The sequence below is a fragment of the Anser anser genome (assembly GCF_964211835.1).
Source record: "Anser anser genome assembly, chromosome: 2".
In the NCBI taxonomy this organism is placed as follows: Eukaryota; Metazoa; Chordata; class Aves; order Anseriformes; family Anatidae; genus Anser; species Anser anser.
In genome coordinates, this window is record NC_139721.1 from 64,477,681 (window position 1) to 64,496,697 (window position 19,017).

The following is a 19,017-nucleotide window of genomic DNA, read 5'->3' on the forward strand; positions in this document are numbered from 1 at the left end:
ACGGACGGAGGAGGGACGGAGGGAGGGGGGTGGCGGCGCTTTGTTGCCAGCCCGGGGCCGAGGGGTGGGCTCGCCCCCGGGAACGCCGCCCTGGTTGTGGGGCCGCGCACGGCGGGTCTCCTTCCTTCCCTCCCTCCTCCCTCCTTCCATCCCTCCCTGCTTTCCTCCCTCCCTCAGATGTTCCTGAAGCCGCATGTCCGCCCTGGGTGGAGCGTCCTTCTTTGTCGAGCGAGGAGCTGTTCTCCCGGCTGGCTCCGGCACAAGAGGAGCGAGCGAGGCAATATAAAAGGCAAGCGCCGCTTGAGGGGTGACAAGTCCGGGGGAGGGAGAGCCCGGTGGGATTCCTGCTTGCCCCTCTTTTCGGGGGAATTGCAGGGGAATTTCAGGCGGTCCTTGGGAATAGCAACCTGCAGCCCTCACCTTTCTTTGCCACGAACTGTTTTGGATGGCCTCCATAGGCACCGGGATGACCCGTGTAAAATATCCTTATAGAATCCCAGAGTCATTATATCTATGCCTTTGCAATGTTACATGTATTTTAAAAAAAATACATAGCACGTATATAAAATGTACCAGAAGAAATCCAGGCAAAACACTGTGAATTTTAACTAATAGATGGTTTTCTTCGTTTGCTGGACAGTCCATGATAATTACTGATTTGTGTTACAACAGATAAAAGCACTCAACTGCATTTTTTAATTATTTTTTAATTTTTTTTTAACCGATTGCATGTGACACGTTTTCCTTGCAGGTCTCATTCATGTTTGTAATGTGCATCTAATCACCTAGTGATTGCACATCTCAGGGTAGGCAGGGTCAGGCCTGGAACAGCCCGATGGAAGGATGCTCTGTGTGGAAAACCTAACATTTGAGGAAGAAGGAGGCTGTTTACTGCTGATTCTCTCATTCTCCAAATGAAACATAAACCTGTTGTTGTGACAGGATTTGGTCGTTGCATTCCCATGCCTTTCTGTCACCTCCAGACACTGGATGAAAAGGACAGCATTTGTGACTGGCTACCAACGCTGTAAATTGCTGGTTACATGTAATGCTTCATCAGTAATTTAAGTTGGATAAATAAATTTTCTTTTTTTTTTTTTTGAGTCCTTAACTATTTCTGAGAGCAATCCTGTTAGCATTGGCAAATGAATTCCATTTTCACACCGTAAGTGACTACAGTTTGCTAGCAAACTGTTATTTTTGTTTTTCGTTAGAGTAACCTTCACATTTGGGTTAAGGCTTCCATCATAATTTTCTCCTTGCGTTTTCTCATGCCTAAAGAAATATTTCAGGCTCTGAACATGCTCACATGTGCCAACGTGAAGTGATTTTCTTTTTCAAAATGTGCTTTTTTGTATCCGGTTGGAGTATGAGTGTGTGTTTAGATGTGTGCAAGCAAAATAATACACGTTTACGTACTTATGAACATATGTACATTGCTTCACTTGTGTAATCTTTTTTCCAAGAAATTCTTCCAGCAGAGCACAGTCCTTCCTTTATAATCTTCAAGAGAAGAACGCCACACAGCATTTCAAAGTGTCAGGAATTGGGAGATATTTTTGTTATTTTTAAAGTGATAGAGGTTTGTGTGAGAGAGGTACTTAGGACACTGATTTGTTTTAATGCAAGTTATGAATGGAGCTATGCCAAAGAAGATAATTAGGATAAAGTAATTCCTTGCTGCACAGGACAGTCTAACAGCCTGAGCACCTGTAAGAGTGTGAGAAGCTTTCTGTTCTTTGTTTCTTTGAATTTACAGTGCAGCTGTCCTCATGTGCGGTCGCATTCCCAAATCACATTCCCAAATCAATCCTGTTTTTTGCATGAGCTATATGCAATAAACTGCTTCCATTTCCACACAGATTCCTATGTGCTAAATTTTATCCTGGGCGTACATCTTGGAAGGATCTTTCAGCCTCGAAATGGAAATTATTTCACTTTGTGAGAGTCCTTTCTTGTATTCCACTGAGGAGCCAGTGGGCTGTCAAAAGGTGATTGATATCCATAAAGAAAAGGGTGAATACAAATGCATGGTAGTATTTTGCTGCAAATCCTCAGTGCTGTAAATTTTCTGGCATCTCAGAGTGCTTTCAACTTACCTTATTGAAAATGGGCTTTCATATAATGAAGTAAGCAGGCTGAGTGTGTAACAGCTTGAAAAGAAGCTTCAAGAATTTTGATTTTATTCCTCTGTATTAAGTGTATTAAACTGCTTTCAGCAATTCTTGAGTTCTTTTATGCATCCTAGTCATAATCCTAGCTTTGTCATGGAAAGGACACCAGTGCAGTGTGTATGTGTAGGAAAAGTAGTTAGGAATGTGTATGGGGGAGGGAAAGGCATTAGTCTTGTATTCTTCTCAGAGCAGAACCTATGTTTCCACTCTTAAACGTACACCATCTGAGCTTATGACTAAGGAATCTCAGATCCTATCACAGTAAAAATAATAGCAATAAGTGAAAATGGGGTATAAAAGTGATACTTAGGGGTTTGCTGTGGCAGCAACCAGGAAAGATGAGCTTTTATCCTAATACATAGGGTGTTAATATATATGAAGTTACATTTTGAAGTATTTAAATGTTTGCCGATATTGGTTGATCTCTGACAGTCTTTGTAGCCAAATACTTAGCACCTTTGGCACCTGGAATCTAGAAGTCCAGGTATTATTAAATTTAACTTTTTGAACTTAGTCTCCAGAGTTCCTGAAAACCCATTGTTCTGCTAATCAAAGCAATTTTCTACAAATAAATACCACTATTTTTAGTCTGAGTTTCTTGCGTCCTTTCAAAGCTAGAAGCAAGATTTACATGCCTCAGTGGAAGACCCGTGAAACCTCTGATCCTGGCTCTTTGGGGTCATCAGCTATTGGATCTTATGACTTGCCGGAGGGATTGCTTTCTGTTCTGCCTCTCAATGAAACTAAGGCTAAGACAGATTGAAACATCAATATTTAGTCCCAAGAATTTCACTGAAGCAGCTGTCCAAAGCAGCTCAATGGTTTGGAATGGTACAGTAAGTACCTAAGTAAAATCAATTTGCAGATAGAGTCCATTTCATTATAGGTCTTTTTTATTCTACGGGTTTTGAGAGCTGTTTCATGGAGCCAAGTTCCCAGTTTGCTTTTTTTTTATTATTATTATTTTTAGATTGCTCATTTCTTGACTTGTTGGTTTATTTATTATTTTATTTAAGGAACTTCTGCAGCAGATGTTCTCTTCTGTGTATCAGACCTAGACGTTATAATAATGATTGGAATGTGATACTTTAAGCTTTGTTTACACGCACATAGTTTGTACTCTGAGATTGTAGGTGCTTGAGAATTCCTGCTCACCAACACATGGAGTGCCTAAGTTTTCACAGAGACTAATAAATAACTTGATAGAGTGTGAAGGAGGAAACGCTGGATCTGGGAACTGTCTTCCTTACACCCAGATGCCCAGCTCTCATCGTTCTCCCACGTGTTTCTTTCTTGCATAATGACCAAGCTGATCTGTGAGCAGCAGAGCTAACGAAGCCTGGTTTCCTATGGGTCTCTGCCCTTTGTGCCCTAAATCCTGTCTGCTCCAAAACTCCAGCTCTCCCATTGACACCAGCATTTCTGAAGAGACCGCAGAACTGCGACTAGCCAGGATCTATGTAGGTTCCAAGTGTCCAGTCTATGTGTACCCAGTGATTGCCTGGTTGAGCACTGACAGAAATAAAGTACAGAACTGGGTGCTTCTTTTTCACTAGGGGTACAAATTGGCTGCTGCCAGAGACTTAGCATGCTTAACTGTACGTTGTAGTTTCTTAAACTCAGACTATTACTATTTTCTATTCACTTTCTTTCAGCTTTGCTATTCTGTGCTTTGTTCAACAGCCTCCTCCATCCCTCAAATCCTCTTCTTTGTTTTTCTGGGTTTTATCATATAGGCTATGATAATCCTTATCATCAGCTACTTTAGAATATTCCTGTTCTCATGTGAGAGATGGTTTCTCATTTTGATATTAACTTGTCTGTTAGCTTTCTTTGTTAGTATAAATAGTTGCCTTCACTGAAAGAGGTGAGAATAAGTGTAAGTATTTAGACATTTGGAGGAAAGGAATTACAAGGATGGTACAAAGAGAATGCTAGTGTAGTGGAGTTAAGAAAAAAAAATATTTGGACTGAAAAAGAGGAAGTCTGACTGTGGCATCTACTGAATCATCAGGTAACATTATGAGAGAAGTAGTAGAAACAGTAGGCAAAATACTAGAAAAATCATTCTGGGAAAGAGTTCTAGACTGTTAGGAACATGAACCAATTATGTATGTTCTGTCCCTGAGTTTTAAGTTTAAAACTGGAAGAAATGTGAGCTAAGACAGTAACGCTTTTCCTTTTTGTACATAACTATCCAGAAGTTTCTGCCCGAGACTTGAAACTAACTGGGGCTGCACAGTTATAGAGGGAGTGAGATCCTGGTCAGGATCCTTCTCACTGCTGGATGTCAGTCCAGAAGGGCTGAGTGTGGGGGAGAACCAAACTATCAGAAGTCTTTAAAGAGAGATCTTTTTAATATAATTTCTTACAGAACTTTGAAGTAATACAGAAAGGATGTAAGGGAGAAATCAGTTATACCTATACAACAGGGACAGAAGAGGGTCTTTTGTGTACCCAAGGAAAGACAAACCTGCTGAAGACAACTTTAGATTTAAACCAGAAGTGATCAAGGGCTGAATTTCAGAACTTGCTCCACAGTTCAGGGCTTTGAAAACTGAGTGTAATGAATAGAAAAACAAGGTGTTAAAAACAAGTTACTAAGTAAATTGAACACCAAATATTTTATAGCAAGACAAAATATAACAAAGGCAGGAAGCATCTTTTCATTAACATATACTTCTTATGGAACTGTGTAGCCACTAAAGTAGCAATAGAAACCAGCTTATAATTATGCTATCTAACCTGAATGTTCTGTTATTTACCGTAGAACTATGCACAAGCTTTTCTAGATAAGGAAGTGTTTTGGAATCAGAGGTTATATTTAGGAGTTGTTTGCTGAAACACAATTACTTGATACTGTAACCAGTTCTAATGTGTTGTGTTTTTTTTTCTTTGTTTCCAACATTGTTTTCATAGGATTTTTGGCTTCTTGCAGAAACAGTAGAAAATGCAAAACGAAATAATAAAGCCTGCTAAATACTTCTCGGAAGTGGAGAAGAGTGTGCTGCTTGCATTGGTTGAAAAGTACAAATATGTACTTGAGTGTAAAAAAAGTGATGCGAGAACTATTGCCCTGAAACAACGCACCTGGCAAGCTCTAGCTCATGAGTATAATTCGCAGCCCAGTGTATCACTGCGAGACTTCAAACAGTTAAAGAAATGCTGGGAGAATATCAAGGCACGGACAAAAAAGATAATGGCACATGAAAGACGGGAGAAGGTAAAAAGAAGTATTAGTCCACTTATAAATACTCACATCATAGGGAAGGAGAAGATTGCCAGCATAATGCCTGAGCAAATGTACTTTTTGCAGAGCCCACCAGAAGAAGATTCGGAATATCACCCTGATGCTTCTAGTCAAGGTATAAACGTTGTTGTGATGATGCATGTAGTTTTCTTTTGTCTGTGGTTTTGCCAGTGATTTTTTTTTTGTTTTTTGCCAGCAATCTAAATCTATCCACTTAGCTGTGACTGCTGGTTACAGAAAAGTAATTTCAGAGCTGTGATATTACAAGACTGTCTATATCCCTAGGCCCCCAAGAGTTAAACTAAGATCTTAATCTTTTTTTTTTTTATCTAAGTCAGTTTTTGACATATCTTCTGCTTTGTAACGAGCATCACAGCAGGCATCACACTGGCTTTACAGAGAACAGAAGGGTCCCAAGGATATTTTGATCCTTTGTAAGGTGTCATTTTGTTGGGAAAAGGTCTGAGCAATAAAAACAAAACAATCCACCAGCAGCAAATTGATAGACAACTATCTGCTGCAAGAGTTCCCTCCAGGTCTTCCCTCTTCTGTGTTCAAGAAGGACTAAAAAGTGTTTGTAGAATCGTATTTCACACTGCAGTCCACACTGGAGAATGGCATTTTTGAAAAAAGTTGAGTACTATATTCTTCTTTGTTTGGCAAGCATACACAGAAGGAATAGTACAAGACTATAAGGGAGCATACCTACAGTCCTTTCTTGCAGACTTCAGGAATGTCCACGTAAGACTTTTCTTGCTAAAAAGAAAAGAGTAATTGCATTGTTAGATAACATTCTTGCATCTTCTCTTTCATGATTGTATTTACCATAAGTAAAGACAATAAATTGCAGTGGTTACTATTATATTCCATCAGTAGTTTCTTTTATTTCAGTAAAACAAGTAGAACCTTGTTGAAGTTAGAATAATATTTTAGAATAATATTTTTTTTTTCCAGAAAATATACAACACTGTGTTTATGCTATATGCAGTAATGATGAGGAAGGAGTAAGTAGTAGCCTTCCCCATATTTCCACAGTCTGTTGGTGTTATTGTAGGTGTGACTCTTTACCTGACACTCAGATCTTTCAGGAGATGATTGCAGGTCACATACAGATTTGGCTTAAACATCTGCATTAAGGTTCAGCTCCAGGCTCAGCCAAGCCCAGAATGGTTCAGTTCAGATCATTATGTCCTCAGTATTCTATACTAGAACAGCGTTACATGGTGGCTACTCTATTCTGGTACAGAAGCATAAGGTTTAGATGTATACAGCTCTAGATATTATCACAAGTTTGTGTTTCTTGAGGGAGAAGAGGGGTATGCTATAATACTTTTTCTTTTCTGTTTTACAGAGTCATTTGTCATCTCAAGTAGAGAACTTTGCGAGGAAGAGAAAGAGCTGGTACATTTCCCAGTGTGTGAAGGTACCTCCCAACCTGAGCCTTCGTGTTCTGATGTCAGAATAGCAGCGGATAAGAACTACAGAAGTAAAGCGTCTCAGGAAAGTGCTCTGAAAAAGATGCATGAGGAAGAGCATCATCAGCAAATGTCAATTTTGCAACTGCAGTTAATCCAAATGAATGAAGTTCATGTGGCAAAAATACAGCAAATAGAAAGAGAATGTGAGATGGCTGAAGAGGAACACAGGATAAAAATGGAAGTGCTAAATAAAAAGAAAATGTATTGGGAGAGAAAACTGCAGACCATCACAAAAGAATGGCCTGTATCATCCTTTAACAGACCCTTTCCTAATTCACCGTAGAGCATAAAGTGGCGGAGTCAGTTTGATTGAGCACATTTATAAGTAATGCGCACTGGAAAGAGGGTGTTTTAATGTGAATGTACAGTGACAGGATAGGTGCCCAGCTGATAGGGAACACACTTTGATGCTTAACATTTAGGGAAACACTGGTAGAGTCTGCCAAGGGCAGAACGGTACTGTTCATTTGTAGGTAATCCTGACTTTTGTAACTTTCAGACATACGCAGTATTCTAAAATGTGAACATATTTTCTGCTCTCAGAATACCCTAACATCCTTTGAAATTTAAGGTATTCCGGGTCTTCTTTCATTGGGTATTCTTGAAAAAATGTAACAGCTTTAAACATCAGATTATAGTGTTTATTTTGGTTTCTAGCACTTCATACCTACCATTTCCTAAATAAAAGCAAGGGTTGCTCTCTGCTATTGAGAGAAAAAGCAGTTGACAGATGTTATGCTGGGGCACAGAAAAACAAAACAAAGTGAACGTTAGCCTCTGGTTAATATAGTCCGTAACCTACTCTTCATAGAAGATGTGAAAGTGAAGGAAGTAGCAAAAGCAACACTGTAGTAATTGAGCACTTTGCTTGTATGAACAGCAGTAATATTTTCTATCTGGCTGGCTGATTGAGAGAGTGGCTGTGGAGTGGCCCTTGTGTTCTTTGAGCCTTGACCCTTATGAAGTTGTAAAGAAGGTGACTTCTTCCTCAGCCCCTGTGCTTGTGCTCTCTTTTCCAGGCCTGTCTTGTATTCAAGTAGAATACCGAAATAGGAGGGCCACATGCTGCTGCCAATGCTATGTGCTGTGCACGTGGAATCGTTCTGAGGGGAAGACCTTTTTAACAATTCATAAAGCTCTTAAAATGTAGCAAGTCATCTAGTCCATTGGCAAAGTTTCCTTCTGTCTCCCCATGCAATACTTAGCAGCTAACTGGAGTATTTCAGCTTCACTAGAAAAAAGGCTAAGACTTGCCTTCTTTTCCGTAGCTTTGGGTGGTAAGCTAGGGGATCATTCCTGTCTTGGAGTTCTGTTTTATTCTGTCCTGTGTGTTAAGGTGATGTATTTCTTTGCTTTGCTGTCAGTGAGAAGTGACAGACATGATTTGTATGAAAGCATTCCCATGAAGGCCCCCGCAGAGTTTGGGGGCCCAGAATAGTCGATGGTAGGAAAGCACAAATAAAGATAATCCTTCCTTAGGCAATAGTTTGTTCTAGTGGGGCAAGGGTTAAGAAAAATGAAATACAGAACTCCATAAAGATTCATAAGATCTTCTGATGTCTGAAAAGCTGTTTTGTAGGAAGCTGTACTGCCAACATTTGAAGCAGTGAGAAAAATGAAGAAAAGCATATATTTTCAATGAAAATCCCAAGTATCCCATTATTCAATAACGCATTTTTAGGTCACGATTAATAAGGTCACATCTAGACAGAGAGCAACATATTTAAATTAGGGTATGGCACAAAACATGCTGTTCTTCCCAGTTACACTCCTATTTCTTCCCTGGATATTCTTTCTAGTGCAATTTGTTTCGGATTTGGTTTTTGGCAGTTGGTTTCTTGCTAGGTTTTTTTTGTTATTATTTTTCCTTTGAACTCCTTTCCCTGCTGGTGATTCATCTTTGCAAGCACTGCCATTATCAACCACAATACTCACAGTGGTTAACGCTGTGGTACATGCACTGCTCCCTTCAATGTGCTAACACCAGCAAATGCAGTGGGAGTGATTTATCGCAACTTATTTTATATTACAGAGGAAAAAAAAAAAAAGGCGATTTTGCAGAGCTGCTGCAGGATCATAGAGCCGGTCATGTATGAAATCTGAAGACAGATCTTTTTGACAGGAGACTCGGTTTTCTTATAAATTGGCTGTATGAAGGAAGCAGAGGACTTCCAAAGGAAGATATAATTACGGACACTTTTTTTTTCTGCTGCATGGAAACAATATTGGAAGGTAGGACAATGATGCACAATAATGGTAGAGGCAAAAGAAAGCAGTGAACAGGAGTGAGGACCTTTATGGTCTGAGGTTGCATTCTGTGTTTCTGGAAGGCAAGTGAGTTATTTGAGTGGTTATGACAGTTGGTTAGGCACCGTCCAGAAAAGAGATAGAAAAGGTATTTCTCTTAGCCAGTGGTAGGATTCTTTCCACACTGCTCCAAAGCGAAAGCAATTTGAAACTCTGTCATTAAAACCAAGTGTGCTAAGGTGCCTAGAGGTGACCAATGGAGACAATTTCAGCACTGTGAAGAGAGCAAGAATGGAGAGACAATCCAGGTCTAGATAGCCTTGTGGTAAGGTATGAGTAGTCCAGGGAGAATCAGTGATGTTTGAGATAAGGGTGGTTTTGACTCCAGAAAGCTGTAACGTTGCTCATGAAAGATTGTTTTATTTTTGTATTTAGAAAAAAATCATTTAAAGTATGCATGTTTTCAGACTGTACTAAGTGGGCAATGTCTTTATTTTGGTATGCATACCTATTCTGAACCCAAAATTTACGGTTCTTAGGCTGAACAATAGAACCTTTTAATTCAGCTTGTACTTCAAAGAAAGAAAACCACAGGAGAAAAATTAAAAAGAACCAAGATGAAGATATGAAAGAAAGAATGATCAGTACATACACAGAGGAAGAATGGGCATGTCACACCTAACAAATGATCCAAGATGCTGTTGTGGTGGGCTTAATGAAGACCCAGGTTTTTGCTTTCCCATCTGTGGTCGACTGTTGGCTGCTGTAGGGTTGGTTGATAGAAAAATGTCAAAGATCAACATGATGAAGTAGTGTGTCTCCTTGCCAGGCTTTCACTTCTCCACCTAATGGCTTTATAAAGTGATTGCTGTGATGGAGTTTAAATGACATGAGAAATGTGGGGTTTTGTTTGCTTGTTTGTTTTCAGTTCCTCTGGTTTTAGGTTTTGTCTTTTCTTTTGTCCAACTTTTCGTAGTTGTAGTATCGCCATCCCAGAAAATGTCAGTTTGTTCCTCTGACTTTTTTTTTTCCAGCTTACATCATTGAGATACTTTTCATATCATTGTGTTTTCCTGTTAAACATCTGGCCAAGCTAAATAGGCATTTTCCCAAGTTTTTTCAAAGATAAACTACAGCAGTGCTAAAATACCTATTCTCTGGATTTGTTATAAAGTTGTTGGCAAGAATGAAATTAAAAGATACACTGGGCCAAACGATCCCTGTTTAATTCCATAAGAAAAAACATACCAGACAGATACAGATATTCCTCGGACTCTGTTCTTACGAAGAGAAGGTATGACCTCCTAGCCAAGGTGTGGCAAATTTCTTCATGCTCTCCAAAAAGACACTAGCCTGTTCCTAGCTCTGTCTCTCCTTGGAGATCACCTAACTTATCTGATATAAATCATCTTTATTTGATAAGTTTTTCCTTTGCATTTATTCCCTACATCTGCTTCCTCCTCCCCCTCCCCCCCCCCTTTTAATTTTTTTTTTTTTTTTACTAGCAATAAGTGCAGGAGATTTCATCCAGAGTTATACATTATGGTCTTTTCTGTCTTGGCCAGACTGCCTATATCACATCTGAACATGAGATGGTTGCTCCTCTCAGTCATCTTCTTCCACAGCCACATAAAGTATGGTCACTTAGCCTTTTCTGCACACCTGCCCACATGTTCTGCATTCTGGGCACAGGCTAGGAAACGCAACAGAGGATTTTGGAAAGGGGTTGGTGTAGAGAAAGGCTTGTACAGGGAGAAGCACTTTCTCTCCATCCCAGCTCTGTGTAATTCTAGGAGGACAGTCTGTGACTACAAAGTCATGAGTATCAGAGCTAATGCAGGATGCTGAAGCTGTGTAATTGGTACTGATTCTTCATAAATCCTTGGGGTTCGTTTAGGTTTGGAGTTTCTGGTAACAAAGTTCCTTCTTGCTAGGTAGTTGAAGAGTCTGGAAGTTTTTCAGAGCCTCACCTCAAGCTCTTGACCTTGACAAAGAAGTAACCCCTCCTGCAATCCATGGTAGTACTTCCTTCAGGGCCCAAGCTGCTCTATCACAGAGCAAGGGATCTTGCTGTTTACCACAGATCCTCTCCGTGACACTCCTCCCTACACAGTAGAGATGTCTTTAGCCAGGACTGAATGTCCATCCCTTCTGGGCCATTGCTCAGAGAAGATGTCCACACCGGGGGCAGGTATAGGCGGTGGGGCCTAGCTCAGCACTAGGGCCGAAGCAGGCCTCTTGCGGCCCCATGAGCAGCAAAATGCCTTGTGGCCCAGGGCTACCCTTTTCTGAGTTATACCACATCTTGTGCAGCTGAGGATGTAGTCCTGGATTTTGTTTGCAATACTAAATGTTTGCAGTCTCCCAAGACTTCTTTTTTTTATACTGCTTGTAGCTACAGTGGCTTTTACAACCCATCCTCTTCCTTCTTCCACACTCACGTTTTAATCCTTCCCATTCATCCTGAATTTCTGTGGTCACAGCGCCATATTCCCAGCTGTTTTTCTCATGATAACGTTGAAACGAAAAACTCCTACACATTTATATAGTGTTACTTTGGGGGTAGGTGAATTACATGTAAATCTTAAAATAGTATTTTTATTTAAGCAAGTAAAGTCCATCACAAGTAGTCCTGTGATTTCATATTTTGAGCTAGCTTGTTCAAAGCTGTTCTTACATAACTGATACATCTAAGTGTTTTTTGTTTGTTTGTTTTTCCATTTTTTCTGTCTTTTCACATTAATTTTCTATTTCTTCTCCAGGCAGTTAAATGCAAAACTCATATATCATCACTCTTCCTGAACTTTGTCTCTAGGTAGATATTCAGAAATGTTTCTGTGTAAAGTCAGTACTAACATGTACCAAAATTAACATTTTAGGTTAATGAAATTTATTTAAATTTAACATTTAGGTTAACATAACATTTAACATTAACATTTAGGTTAATGAAATAAACCAAGTAACAAGCTGATGGGATAATGTGCAGAAGAGAAATAGAGAAATAAGAAAGAAAGAGAGAAAGAAAGAGAAGAAAGAAAAAAAGAAAGAGAAAAAGAGAGAAAAGAGGAAGAAAGAAAAGAGAGAAAGAGATGTAATAAAAAGGTTGTTGTCATCTATAAGCATAGGATAATGTATTTTTACAGCAAAACCAAGCGGTGACCTCTGTTTCAGGTATCCGAGAATAACTTCTATGCAGCTGATTTACAATGGACTTTGCCTCTTAGGTTTTTTTTGTTTTTTTTTTTTTTCATGGAATTACACAAAAAAGCTTGATATGCATATAGAAATGTAGACAGATTTCTGGGCCTCAAACAAGAGCAATGAAACAAAAAACTCCCAGCTGTGGCCCTGAGCATTTCGCTGCTCTGGTGGTGAAAGGATTAAGCATCCCACATAATTAGTCATGTTAATAACACTGAACGAATTAAAAACTTACAAAGGCAATAAATAAATAAGGTAAATGCTAGTACAGTTTTCAGAGTGAGTCAGAAGTGAAGACAGTTCTTAGTTGTCCTAAGAGATAACACTCACGTATGTCAAACAATTTCCCTGCATGGTCTTCACCTTTCCTGATCACTGTTGTCCTTGAGGATCTGGACACCTCCATCACACCATTAGCAGCTCCAAGTGCCTGACAATAAGAAAAGTAACCATGTCAAGTAGGAATTCTGCCACAATTATTAGGCATCACTCCTCACTAAAGTGAATTTGGACAATTTTTTGAGCCCATGGTATCGAGACACACATGCTATGCACTGAAGAAAAGCATGTGAAATTTGTCCAGCATGTAGCCAGCCAAATGGTATCAGCTGTACAACAAGGAAAAGGAAAGGATTGTCTGCCACATGGCTTTGGGTTATAAAACTTTTTTGTTGATGAGGGAGTCTACAGTGTATCTTGCTGGATGGTCAAGCTGTTTAACAGTGGGAAAAAAGCACTTTTCCCAAATCTTTTAACTCACCCTAGTTCAGATTTCCCAACCCGTTAAAACAGCCACAAGGGAAAAAATAAAATAAAATAGAATTCAGCAGTCATGACAGCTAAAAACAATCTTGCTTCATGAGAAGAGCTGGCTAGAAAAAAAAAATAATAATAATCTACACTATAAGCACATATATTTAGGGAAAGAACTCTAACAGAAATAAAGCACAATAGATTTTTAGACAGTCCTTAATTAAATAATGTGTTCTTAAAAAATGTTGATTGAGCTTGTTTTCCCTGTGTTATTCAGTCCAGCTGCAGAATAGTTGTGTGCTTCACTTTCTGACTGATTGTTAGAGCACCTAATTAATCAAATTTCTTTGGCAAGAGAGAAGGAGGTTTGCGTTCAGCACAACGTAAGATTGATTGTATTCCACCAGCCTTCAGATATTTCTTCTCAGATATAAGGGGCTGTTCTTGGACAGTCCTGGGTTGGAAACTGGCATTATATGTGCCAATTTGGTTGTAGTTTATTATTTATATGGCACTAACGAGGTGACATATAAACTCCTCATGCTCTGCCTATAATTTGGTCATGTGTAAAACCTTTCCCCTTCCTTACAATTACACCATGAAACGTACCGAACAACAAGTGGACCAGCTGAATCCCCAGTATGTACTTTGTGCCACAGCGAAATGTGGAGGCAAAATTCTGCTTCTGTTAAGTTTTGGACTTTTGACATTTTGACCTGTTACTCTGACTGATGTTTTGCTTAAAATTGCTTTCTTCTACTAGATACCTTTGTATTCCCACAGAACTGTCCTTCAGCTCAATGAGCCTCTTGGCTTAATAGCTTCTGAATTCCAAGCCTATGGACTATACGAAGTCTGAATTGACACACGTGATAAATTTCATTTTTCTGAAAAAGATTTTGTACATACTGTCACATACTGAGACTCCAAATACAAATTAGGAAGGCAATATGATGGATTTGGTATTTAAACCAGCACTAAAATTATGGCAGGCTGGGAGTTATCACTGCTGACCTAATACAGAGATTCAACCACTGCTTGAACAATGATATCCAATCCAAATACTGCCTTACCTCCAACTTTCCATCTAAAATGAGGTGTAATGAGAAGTACTTGCCAAATAAAGCTGCGGTAGTTTCCAAAATGCATTTGTTTTGATTTGGTTTGATTTCAAGTACTGCCTTTGCATAAGGGCTCTGAGGCTAGGCTGGGCTTTACGTTGCACGCTGTTGCTGGCTGACAGCTTAAGAAGGCTTCCATGTGGGTTTGGTCCCATTCCTCTTGAATGCAATACTGTCTCATGGATGCACGCAGTGGTGATGAGGTGATGCTGATGGGACTGTGGGGAGGGATTCCAGTTCTCAAGTTGCCTGGCACTGAAGTGTGCCTGCATCTTTTCCAATTACCAAATCAGCAGTGGTGGATGGATTTGTATAAAAAATGAGGGTCTTCAGCCAGCAGGACAGTCTTTGCTAAGTTTATCATTGAGGTGCCTCATCACACCAACAAGGTGGCAAGTTTAGAGGTATGATCAAGAAATGACCATAACAGTACCTGCATCTGTCTTAGCCATTTACAACAAATTCTTCTGGGGTAAATCGTTCTTTTACTCCTCTCATGGACTGATAAATTAATTGCTTGCTTCCAGTTCACACTTCCATAGTCCCACTGAAACTAACAGGTTTCTCCAGGTGTTGCCGTGGGTTTGATAGAGAAGTCTAGATCTCGGCTCTCATTCTGGTCCAAAACCCACAGCTACTGGGGCTGCTTGTGCAAACCTGGCAAAAAGTCACTGTCAGGGAGCCAGGCTGGGAAAGTCAGGCAGGAAAAAAGCCTGGCTTAGGCTTGAACCCTTCCCCTACACACAACGTGGGTGGCTCAAGCCCCACAGTGCAGCAGACTCAAGCCCGCACACCCTCACAACTTAAAACCCAGCCAGGGTGTAGTAACTGCAGTGGTTTATTTTACTGATCTGTAAAAGATGGCTTCAGGTGGTAAGCAATTTTTTTTAATTGTTGTGTATTCAAATCTTCCAAATCATGGGATAGGTTAAAATTATATCTTGTCAAGTGCTCAACTACCAAGAGCAATAAATTATCACAGATTCAGTCTGATAGATTGAGTTTTCTGTTAGGATTTGGTTAACGGGTGCAGTATATATTTCACACAGGCACACTCACCTCTTCCTTGTAAAATCATTGCTACTTCATCAAAGTAGTTTGCATTCTTAAAAAAAAAAAAAAATACCCACACCTATGTTGTTTATATAAAGCCAAACACACCCCTGATGGATATATATAATTTCAACAAAATGAACAATAGATTTAATATTTTTCCAATATTTCATATTTTCAGCTATATGTGTTGTTTTGTTGTTTATTTGTACTTTCCACATTTTTTTCCCTGCAGAGTCTAAAGTTAAATAATGAAAGATCTGATCTTCAGGTTCTAGATATGCAGAAGTCCTGGTATTTTAGATCTGTACCAGAGAAGGTTCCACAGAGCCAGAAGGCATAGACCTCATAACTTTTTTTTGTGGTTGTTTCTGGACTTTCAGTCATAACATGCACAACCCATTTTATCACCAGCTAGCATCCAGCAGCACAAGCATAGATGCAGGACCTGTTTTTCAGAGCTGCTGACCTGGTGGGCTCACATTGTCTTCAGCAGGGGCCTCAAGAGCCCTGGACAAAACGGGCTCTAGAAACCACAGATGGGATTTTCAACAGAGCAGATTAGCTACACTTTTGGATCCTACCAAATTCCAGTGAGCACTGGAGCCCCACTTCCCTTGGGTATCTTAAGGAATTTCCAACCTCTGAGACTACAAGCAAAAACGAACATAAACGCATATACGTTGCTGATCAAGAGCAATCACATAATGGTTTTCTTTAACATTTTTCTGCCTGTGATCTTTGAGTGACTCTTACTGCTATATGAGTAAGAATCTCTCTTTTCCAAAAGTTGTGCAGTTTTGCAGAAGTATTTTTCCCTGAGAGGCAAAAACATTGTAAAAAATAATTTGATTCTAGATGTATTGCTGTCTCTCCAATGATCGTTCATCATGCTGGCCAGGTTTGAAGAAGTCTGTCTTTCCAAGGGGAAAAGGTTAGCTTTCACTTTAATTTGGCAATGACTCAGGGTGTTATTCAAGGTTGCTGAAAGAGGTTCTCTCTCCACTGTCACATTTTTAATCCTGCAAAGACGTCCCTCATTTTTCATGTATATTCCACCAGCACCTGAATTCATTTGGTCACAGAGACTGCAAGAGTCTTCTGAAAACCAAAGTGGTGATATTTCCATGGGTGTGCAGGGTGCTCAGGATCACTACAGTCCCAGTGCAGAGGAACTGAAAATCTGAACTCTACAGTATTGGCAGCACTAGAGCTTGGGAATCTCAAGAAGAAAATTGAACTTAGGTGCTCCTCTTTGTCATTTTTGTATAAGTGGTCAGATAATTAGGAAACCACTCCTTATTTACACTCTGTTGTATTTATTATGTGACATTAGTTTCTGTTGTATTTTAACAGCATATAAAATCACATCGTATAGTGTTTGTGCTTATAGTTGGTGAGCATCTGAAAGAGAACTACCATTTAAGTCCTGGGCTATTTGTCTTAAGATATTTGTCTTAAGATATTTGTCTTAAGACTCCTTCTGGTACTAAATATTTTAATGGGGTATCAGATGGTATCCTTTGTGGTCTTTTCCTTTTACTAGCAACAGTCTCTGGGTTTTGCTTTTTAAATTGCACTGAAAACTATACATTATTTCAGCCTCAGCCCTGATTTAGCCAAATGGTTAGCCACAAGGCTAATGTGATTTTTCTAACATGGTGTCAGCCTCAGTCATCTCACCCATTTAAAAGTGTTGGTTTAGTATTTTAGTGCCTCAGATACCACCAAGGCTGTTTCTGCCCTGCACAGAAGTAGCTTCTGGCATTGCACCTTTAAACAACTATTTTTTGTTGTCATTTTTTAATTGATAAATAAATGGATACATAACACCCATGTTATAGTTTGAATCTCTAAGGAGCCCACAGGTAGTGTATCTGCATCCTTAGAAATGTGAGGGATGGGATTTTCATTATCTTTATTCTACAGCTAATTTTCGTAGCAAATTCTTTGCTATAGAAACAGCAACTAAAAGGAGACAAAAGTAGGGCTGTAAAATGTATAATTTCTAATGAGGGAGATGTAAGAAATGCAACAAAAAGCAACATTGGAAGAAGAGAGCCAGTAACTGTCTAAGTGAGAGGAATCTACTGTATGTCTGAAACTCACAGAGTATGTAATAAGGATGAATAACTGTGCATTTTAGTGCCTTGTTTCTTGTAAATGAATCATAAATTACTAACCATTAATCATTAAGAACTTCTGAGAAAATGTATCTAAATATTGCTAACAGAAACTGTACATTCACAGAAAAGTCAATAAATCCTCAACTATTGTTAAGTATTAATTAGAGGAGATTTTTAGTCTCCACTCTCAGAGTTGTTTTCGAATAATGTCACTGGATTTACCCATGGCTGTGCTATTTCTGTCCTCAACTAAATTCCGCTCAATTGCATGGAACAGAGAAACTCTTTCTGAGTTACACTCTCAAATTCTGTGGGAGAAAGTGCTGTTTGTGAAGCCTTTTGCACACATTCACCACAGAACTTCATATTCTGTTTAGGCAAATCATACAGTCATAAACTCCTCTGAAAGGTTCATTCTGTATGTCTATTGAGTAGCTCACATTTGAACCTGAGCATAAGTACTAGCACTTTTTCTCTGGGCAGCCTTTCCTGTCACTGATTGGCAATAAAAATAATTGGGGTCCTATTAAGAGAATGTTAACTATATCAGTACAAGGCTTACAAAAAATCCAGGAAACTAAATTATGCTGTGATGCGTTCAAGAAAGTCTCTCCCTCTCACAGGCAGCGCATTGAATGGTAGAGTTTAAAGAAGTACAAGATGGAGTGCCTAGAAGTAAGCTGAGGAGAGGGAGAACAATGAGGGAATCAGAACAACCTGACCTTTCTCCAGGGTTTCCTAGGACTTCCTGTGCAAGCCCATTGAACCGAAAGCTACGTTGGTATGGGAGAAATTCCCACTGGTGTCTCACCTGCCTGTAGCACATGCAGAACTTCGTGGTATTACAATGCCCAGGAGAAGTGGGACAGGACTGCAGAGGCAGTTGGATTCATGTACATGCCAACATGCAAAAGCTGTTCTGGATCATGCCACAGCCCAATCAAATCCAGTATCCAACCTAGAGGAATGGACAGTAGCATATGCCCAGCAAAAAACATAAACCAAAGCAAGCATACAATACTTTCATAGAAATGGTATCTTAGTATTTAATAGCTTCCTATGGACTCTGCTTGAATAAAATGTGTCCACTTTGAACCTATGTAAGGTATCACTAACCATGTGTTCCCCAGGAGAAATATATGTAAGGTGAATACCTACTATATCTGCTCTAAATCCAGTTCTTGTTATGTTAGCTTGCTGCCCTATCTTTCCATGTAGAACCTTGAGTTGGAAACTCATAGTCCTTAAGATTGATTCAAACCAGGTAAGAATTAGCATAGCTCATTCAGTCAGTTTCTCTTAAACCAACAAAAGGTTGCTTTTTTAATCAATACAGAAAAGTATCAGCAAATCTCTTCCAGATCGGAAGACAACAAACAGTTTCATAAAATAGAAAAGAAAAAAAGAAAGGGTAGCACAATTTTATATAAAAATAGGGATGTAGGGATGAAATATCATTTTTATACTTTTCAAACTCGCTTCAAAATAAGGTTGTTGCTTTTTTTTTTTTTTCTTTACTTATTTTCAATAGGAACTGAGTTTAAAAAGCCCTTGTATTAGATGATTGCTTTTGGCCAGCAGGATGCTCCTCAGGCTTCAGCACCAAATCATTTC

The 19,017-nt window shown here is 39.3% G+C and overlaps 1 protein-coding gene across 2 annotated transcripts; it reads left to right on the forward strand.

Annotated features, from left to right (window-relative positions):
• Window positions 1-11: 11 nt before the first annotated feature.
• Window positions 12-9,620, forward strand: MSANTD3 (Myb/SANT DNA binding domain containing 3). 2 transcript variants are annotated; one of them, XM_083822759.1, is made up of 4 exons: window positions 83-289; window positions 5,094-5,397; window positions 5,491-5,539; window positions 6,776-9,620. In XM_083822759.1, exons 2-4 carry the CDS (start codon window positions 5,125-5,127, stop codon window positions 7,183-7,185), a joined length of 732 nt encoding a protein of 243 aa, XP_083678885.1. In that variant the 5' UTR covers window positions 83-289; window positions 5,094-5,124; the 3' UTR covers window positions 7,186-9,620. The 2 variants fall into 2 exon arrangements, with proteins under 2 accessions (XP_083678884.1, XP_083678885.1); XM_083822758.1 differs by having other exon boundaries at window positions 12-289; window positions 5,094-5,539.
• Window positions 9,621-19,017: the final 9,397 nt, after the last annotated feature.

Excerpts from the sequence above, each read along its gene's own strand:
- MSANTD3 (XM_083822758.1), top strand. The coding sequence starts at position 5,125 with ATGCAAAACGAAATAATAAAGCCTGCTAAATACTTCTCGGAAGTGGAG. Across the intron at positions 5,540-6,775 it reads CCCTGATGCTTCTAGTCAAG|AGTCATTTGTCATCTCAAGT; the intron begins GTATAAACGTTG and ends TCTGTTTTACAG.